The sequence below is a fragment of the Nesoenas mayeri genome (assembly GCF_963082525.1).
Source record: "Nesoenas mayeri genome assembly, chromosome: 19".
In the NCBI taxonomy this organism is placed as follows: Eukaryota; Metazoa; Chordata; class Aves; order Columbiformes; family Columbidae; genus Nesoenas; species Nesoenas mayeri.
In genome coordinates, this window is record NC_137568.1 from 4,640,294 (window position 1) to 4,648,237 (window position 7,944).

General features: G+C 45.0%; 1 protein-coding gene across 1 annotated transcript; it reads left to right on the plus strand.

Annotated features, from left to right (window-relative positions):
- Positions 1-342: 342 nt before the first annotated feature.
- PCTP (phosphatidylcholine transfer protein) lies at positions 343-7,575 on the plus strand (the record flags this gene model as incomplete). The annotated part of the gene is made up of 6 exons (XM_080356434.1): positions 343-489; positions 2,810-2,927; positions 5,966-6,045; positions 6,362-6,533; positions 7,014-7,081; positions 7,510-7,575. The coding sequence occupies 6 exons, from the start codon at positions 343-345 to the stop codon at positions 7,573-7,575; spliced, it is 651 nt and encodes a 216-aa protein (XP_080212560.1).
- Positions 7,576-7,944: the final 369 nt, after the last annotated feature.

Genomic DNA, 7,944 nt, shown 5'->3' on the forward strand with positions numbered 1-7,944 from the left:
TGCCCATAGGGACTATTCAATCTGTGTCCTTGGGGAACACCCAAAGAACGGTTCTGAGCCACTAACCAAGGGCACCGGGCCCTGCTCCGGCACTACACCGATAACACAATTAGCGGCCGCCTCCCGCACGTACCACCGAGAAACGGAGTCCCTGTCGTGAACGGGAGGAAGCACGGGGAAACCGGCGGGTTTACAGCGATATAAACCCGCGCTCCCCGGTTCGCCGCGGCCCCGCAGCCCGTGATGGCGGCGCGGCGGCCCCGGGCCGCGGCGGGGCGGGGAGGGGCGGTGGCGGCCATTGGCTGCGCCCGGTCCGGCCCCGGTGTCCTGCCGGCGCGGAGAATGGAGGCGCCGCCGCCGCGGGGCTTCTCCGAGGAGCAGTTTCGGGCCGCCTGCCGGGAGCTGGACCAGCCGGCGCCGGCTGCGGGGGGGCCGTGGCAGCTCCTGGTGGAGAGCATGGGCGTGAGGATCTACCGGCTGTACGACGAGGTGGGCGGCCGGGGGGCGGCCGTGCCCGGGGCTGAGCGCGGCTTGGGGACGCGCCCCCGGGGCGGGGAGCCGGGGGAGCGCGGCTGAGAGCGGGGGAGCGCGGCAGCGCGGCACGTCCCGCTCCGGAGCCGCCGGTTCTCTGAGCCCCCTTGGCCGTCCGGGCGCCACCGGCCTCGGCTCAGTTTCGCCGGGCTCGCAGCAAGCAGCTTTCAGGGTAATGCTATTAACTGCTGATGGAGAAAGCGGCTCTGCTGCAGTAAACACCGCTCTCACAGACTGCCGGGGGAACCTGCGAACTGTGAGGCTCTAAAGCTTGTGAACAGCTGGTGGCTGGAGAAGCTCCTGGTGGAAGGTGCTGTCGGCGGCAGGAGCAGTCGTGGGTCTAACGGGGAGGTTGTGTGTCCCACTCCCCAACCCCTCCGAGGGTGCGGGTGGTGAAGGCGAGACCGCCCGTGCTGGAGCATCCTCCTGAGCTTCTCCCTTCTGCCTCTCTCCAAAACCCCCTTCAGACTGATTTTGCACCTTTCTCCCTCTAAAATCAGGAGGCTGTTTAGAAGGGTTTGGAATAATTTCAAGCACAGTCATGTTTGAAAAAAATAGCAAATAAAGCAAACGTATGGGTCTTTGCGAAAGGCAAGAAAAGGTAGGGAAAGTATCTTTTTTTAAAAGAAGCGACTTCATACACCTTGGAGTTTTTTGGTGGTAAATAATCCCTGTTTACAGCATGAACGTGGTAGCTGGCAATAGCAAGACAAGCACATGGGTGAGCACACACAGCAGAGCTGAGCTTGCAGTGCCTTGTACAAGGACCCCAACTCAGGGGAAATGGACAGACTGGGTGGGATGAAAGGGGCTTTTCCAAGTCCAGTCTTCTGATTCTGCTGGGATAGAAGTCTCTTGTTTGTTTTGTCTTTCAGTTGCTTCGAATTGCAACATGAGAAGAAGAACCAAGTTCTGGGAGAAGGGTTTTTGCTTAAAGTTGTTAGTGGAAAAATTGGCTTTTAACACATTGAACTACAAGTCCACTACAGCAGTGGCAGTGCAGGAAGCTGAAGGCAGCAGTTTTATTTCTTCTTGCCTTCTTTGCACCTTCTCTGCAGCCCACACAAACAGATCTCCAGGGCTATTCTGCTCTGTGCTGTATTCCATTCCACAGATTGACCCTCCCGCTGACAGGCCTCTCCAAACCTGGAACATTTCACTCTTGTTTTAACTTTCTCTTTGTAAATTGCTGGTTTTATCGAATGTTTTTCCCTGTCTGCCTGCAAGATGTCCTGTTCACTTTTCAGATAATGATTCATTAGTTCATACAGTTAGCAAAATACTACCTTGTTACTAGGAGATATTTAATGATGTATGCCACGATTTGTCTAAGCAGTGGAACAAATAGATTGCTAGAGAAGAACATAATTTCTTGATTTGTCTTGAGCTACAGTATAAGAACTTGAAGGCTACAGATATAAGAATGACTGAACTGATAGAAAAAACCCAACCATTCACTAACAGAACGTTGTATAATCCTTCCCTCCCCTTCCTTGGCAATGCTTGAATTTGACTCCTACACTGTATATTCAAAATACTCTCATTGTTTTAATTTAGTCCTGAACTGGTACTAACAATAGGACAAAATTGCTCTATAGGCACAGATGGAGTTTCTGTATGTTGCGAGAAACAGTAAAAGCATTAACATAGGAGATATCCTGCACCCCGCCCCTTCAGTGCAGACAGCTTTAAAGGAGCTGATAAATATTCAAGGTAGATATAATAGCGCATTGTATATAAGCATGTATATAAGCATGAACATTGTAAAACATTACTGTATCATGGCTTGAAGTATAAGCACACCTGACTCGCTGGACAACTTATTCCAGATAGTGCAGTAGTCAGTAACCTCTTGGAAATGTCTGTGATTCTCAAGCACATTATATAGGGTATGGAGACCTTGCCACAATAATTTAATGCTTCCGGTAAGCTTAAGGTTGGCAGGATTTAGTCCACACTGACCACTGGAGATGAAAAGGGGTGTGTGTAGAAACACGTTCCCTTTGGAACTACTTACGCACTAAAAGGGTACTGGTGTAAGGGAAGGAACCGCCATTGTGCTGGGTAGCTCAGCCTGTCTGGATTTAAACTTTCATGTATAGATCAAAAAGTCGAGAGGTTAAAGACTGAATCTTCTATTGTTTTTTGAGCACTTGCTTTCACAGCTCTTGAGCAAATTCGTCGTTGTGCCCCACCTAACTTCCTTCAGCTGTTCTCCCTGCTGCAGAGTGCTTCCCTTTCCTGTGTGACTTTTCCTCCCCTCATTCTGTTTCCACAGCAATCAGGACTTTATGAATATAAAATCTTCGGTGGTCTTGCTGACTGTCCCCCAAAACTGTGTGCGGATGTCTACATGGATTTAGAGTTCAGAAAACAATGGGATCAGTATGTTAAAGGTAAGCCCATCTAGGCAGTTTAAAAGCAAGCTTTACGTCCACAGTGACTCTTCCCACTAAGACTTTGTTCAAAGGTATTTTAAAGTTCCTGCACCCAAAGACTTTCAGGCAGACTTAAGTATCTTGTGGGATAAAGTTGCACTCTGCAAATACACACTGACATGGAACAGTTAACATCTCCTCACCATATAACATCCTTCTGGAATGAATTCTTCCCATGTTGGTTAAAGCATAGAATTGGCATCACTTGTTATGCTGAAGCACCTTGCAGCTTCTGGTTGCAATTCCTAGGTTAAATTTTAGTAGAGGTTCTGTGGAGAAATGGAGATAGTACCTTTTGTGCCTCTTTGCCTGTTGCAGCGGAGCAGTGCAATGGCTTGCACCAGTTTGTTCCTTTCCTGAAAACACTGGTTGTTCTTGGCACCTTTTACCATCAGAAATAAGTGTCTGTTGAGAGAATAGTTGCTGACTTTGGGTTTTTACAGAGAAAGGAATAACTAATTTAGCTGTGTTTTTAGTTGTCTTTGAAAAAGAGAGTTGAACACCTTAAGTCAGCAGTGACAAGGCGAGGGTTCAGCTGCTGCAGGCATCCGATAACCCATTTATTTTGGAGATGAGGAGCTCTTCCGTCTTAAGCCTGTACGTAACATTGGTTCGGGCCAATAAAACTAAAACATGGTGGACGTGTTTTGCTGAACAAAGAACAGTGTTAAAAAGGAAATAATTGTTAAATGTTGTGCTTGTTAAGTCTAGGACAGCTCTGTGGTGAACAATTACTAGTAATGCCTGTGGCTGTATCATACAGAGAACCACACACTTGACTCATGTCAGTATTTGGTCAAGCTTAAGATGCTCTGTCTTCATTAGTAAGTGTTACTTGTCAAAAGGGGCAATAGCTTTCTTGTAGTAAAGGCCACTTTGCCGTTAATGAAACAAAAAGAGCTGGAGTGGGACTCGGCATTATCACATTAGATGTAAAATTCTGTGTTATTTTAATTTAATTCAGTAGCCTTTGATTTAAGTGCATTTAGGAGAACTGAATCCTTCTTAAACAAACACTATTTTTTTTTATACCTTCTTAGAGAAAAGAAAGGAAGCAGTAGGGGGAAGCTACACCCTTAAACTAAAAACTAGATAATGTTTCAGAGCTGATGTTTACATCCGTGTTGACCGTGATATGTTCATCTGTGAATTTATACTTGCGCTGGTGCTTCAAGTCCAGCATTTCACAGAAGTTCACTCGTGAAGGGCATTGGCGTAATGTTAACGCTTTCCCTTTAGCTTAAACATTGACACAAATCCACCCGTTCTTTAGAATTGTACATATGATGAAATAGTGCTAACTACTGTTTTCAGTGTAAACTGTATAAGCTTGGGTTTTCTTCTTTCACATGTAGGGAGAAAAACCAGAAAGCTTTCATTCAGATCCTTCTTGCCATTTGTTTTAGTGTTCGTATTCCTTGTTGCTCATGCAGCTGTGCAGTCACAGCTGTCCAGAGCTCGCTGCTGAACTGAAATAAAAACGTGACCAAGGTAGAAGTAGCTGCCTTTTACGTTGAAAAGATACCTGCTCCTGCACCAAACATAAGAGGAGTTGATCTCTGTCCTCTAGTTCTGTTCAGCAAAACTCTTTATGAAGGCCTGATGGGAGGCAGATATGGACAGGATTCCTGTGGGCACTTCAGAGGGTTGTGCTTTGATCTGCTCTTGCCAAGGGTTTACTTGAGGCCTCTGAAATGTTGGAGAAGGAAAGATCTGCAGTTAGAAGTGGAAGCAAATCTAATATACTAAACCAATGCTCCAGTGACCTCTGGTGGATGCTGTAATATTGTAGCTCGCTCCAGCGCTGCAGGTTTGTGCACCCAGTTCTGCTCCAGCCTGGAGAAGAGAAGATGTTTTTGTGGCTGACTTGCAGGGCACACCAGCAGAAGCCCTGTTTGGAACATGTTATATAGAGAAAGAATCTCCCATCTGTGGCACCCATCTCGCCTTGGCAATGAGATTATAAATCTGTTTCAGCCTTATTTTCGAAACCACTGAAAGGGATGTGGCAGCCTGTGTGCGTTGGCTTTGAAGGATATATTGCGCCTCAGGCAGAATTCTGCTCAAAAGGAGGAAAAGACTGCTCTGTTAGCACGAACCACCTTTCTGGATCACACACTTTTAACTGCACCCACATAATGACCAGTCCCCGAGCAGACAGGAATTACCCCGGCTCAGCTCCATGGCTTGTCTGGTGCATTAACCTGATAATGGCAATTACCGCCCCACGGGAAGAAGCTGTGCAGTAGACAGATTTTCAAACGCAGTTATGTAGTTCAAACTAATTTTCTCCTTTATGCCACACTACTATCTGACTGAGTCACTGCTGTGTTTTAGGGACTATTCTTAGATACTTTCTTCCTATTCAACTGCCTTTTGATTGAGTTCCAGCAGAATGAAGATGGTGTCATGAAGCCTCATAAAGTGCTCAAGCCTCTTGTTCCCTGCTTGTATATACTGCTGTGAAATTCCTAATAGCTTTTTCAGACTTCACTAATCCCTCATGTAAGACCTCTTTGGGAAAGCAGTACTTGTCCTAGTTCCTTGTTAACTCAGAGTCATTTACAAGAATGATGACAAGCTTATGAAAAATCATACTGTACTTGAGGCTCAGAATTATTCAGGGTTTACATAGGCGAGGAGAAAGCTTTGAGATGGAAGGGCTTTGGAATGAGTTAACTGTCTAAAAGTGTTTGGGGTTTGTATTTGGGGTTTTACTGTTTGCGTTTCATTCATTTTTGTTTGGTTTGTTTATTCGTCAATGAATTCAATAGCAGCAGAAAAACAGGTCGCCTGGTTCTGTGCGTTTGATTCCTGAACAACCCTGCTACAGAACGTTTTTTATTGTCTTCTGCTACAAGTACATATCAATTTTGACATAAGGGTTGCGTGTAAAATGTGGTCATGTGTGAAATCTGAGCAGTTCTTCACGCCATGTATGGTTCTGTTGCAGTAGAATATAAAAGTTTCTAACAATCTTCCTTTTTCCACTGTAGAACTATATGAGAAAACATATGATGGTGAAAAAGTAATCTACTGGGAAGTGAAGTACCCTTTTCCTCTCTCAAACAGAGATGTATCCTTTCAAGCTTTTTGTTCTTCTTGCAGTTTTTGTCACCCGGTCATCTGGGGATTCCAATAATATGCCAATTCTACTGCCCTGCTGCGCTCGGTCTAAGATCTTGCAGTCATTTTACATGGATATGTATAGCACGAAGAGCGTGGGTGCCTGTTCCCACACACAGCTGAAGCTCACAGAGCTGATTTATTACTCTGCAGGACTGAATGCTGTAGAAGCATAAGGAGCTGGTATTTGTAATGGAATTCACTTGTCCATTCATCATCTGTCAAACTGACACTGTTTTGACATGCCTCCTCAACTTAGCATACAGTATGTCTATATTCGTGAATGTCGAGAGATGGATGTGGATGGGCGGAAGATCTGGGTTGTCTTAGCTCAAAGTGTGTCTGTTCCTCAGTGCCCTGAAAAGCCTGGTATTATCAGAGTTAAAAGTTACAAACAAAGCCTGGCAATTGAAAGCGATGGCAAGACTGGATCTAAAGGTAAGAGGTCAAGAAAGTGTGATCACAAGTCACAAAGCCAAAGAATGTGTGTATCAAAGTGCACAAAGAGGGAGACTGGGAATTTTAAGCTAAAACCAGCTGCAGTCTGATTATCTCGGCAGGGATTCAAGTATCATGTTTGACGGATGTCTAAATTAAATGGTTTGCCTAGAGATTGACTCCTGTCTGAGATTAGTCCTTTAAAGACAACCTTATTTTATAAGACAAGCTGCCTAAAATGGTTTTCAATAGCCTTAATTAACATTGTGGTGCTCTCAACTTCCCAGAGGTTACCTGGGAACAGCTGTACTTATTTCACATTCCACTTCAGTACAAGTTGACGTTCTTGCGAAGAATTTAGAGCAGAACTGTTGTACTTGGTGCTTCAGTCATGCACAGCAACAGCTTCTGTCATATGGTGAGAGCGAATACTCAGACTATGGCTGCATAACTCTCTGGTGACTTCTCTCCCATCTCTAGTCTATATGTACTATTTTGATAATCCTGGCGGCATGATTCCATCGTGGCTGGTCAATTGGGCTGCCAAGGTAAGTAATGGCCGACAGCACAGTTGTTGTTGCCTGATGTGTTTCGAACAGTGTGTTCGCTGCATCCATCCCTGTCTTCTGCATGTTGGGTAGAAGTATTCAATCCCATTTTTAGAGTGGCAGTTGGCTTAATTTTTTTTCCCTTTCAAATTCCTTCCGTTAGTCAACCAGGCAGGTAAGTTTCTGCAACAAAAATGACAAATCCGTGTTCCAGAGTGTACGTGAACAGCCTTAACACCAGCAAACCTCAATGATTAATTCTGTCCATGAAGCATTAAAGGAATGGTCTGCTGCTTTGTAGGAGATCTTAGAACTGTCCTGTATGTGTTTTTTAAGGCATGATCTACATAGTGGGAATGCTTATCCTGCTTAACGGTTTTTCGTGATTACTGTGTGCAATAACTGCTTTTCCACTTTTCTCTTTACAGAGCGGTGTGCCTACTTTCTTGAAGGATATGCAAAAAGCGTGCTGTAGTTATTCTAAGAGGACATAGGTCAAAGTTCATCTTAATTGTTTAATTCCTAGAGCTCTGCGCTTACAGGAGTGGCCATTGTGTGTTACACTGCATAAAAATCTACCTCTAATATTGGAAAGAATTTGATTTTAGGTGATTTATGCCTTGAATTTTATTAGGTCTCTGTTTCTGTCTCCAGCTGAAGAGCCAGCCACTGACAGGGGGACACTGCCATCAGCTGCATCCTTTTGAAAGTGCTTAGGTTTAGCTTTGTCCCTCATGCTTTGCTTATGCTCATTGTCGTGTGTCAGCTTGAGGAGTTCTGCTGATTCAAATATTACACCCTCAGACAAGAGACAGTGGTCTTGCTGAGAAAAATGTCTGAACTTGGACTGAAAATTCTCTGCG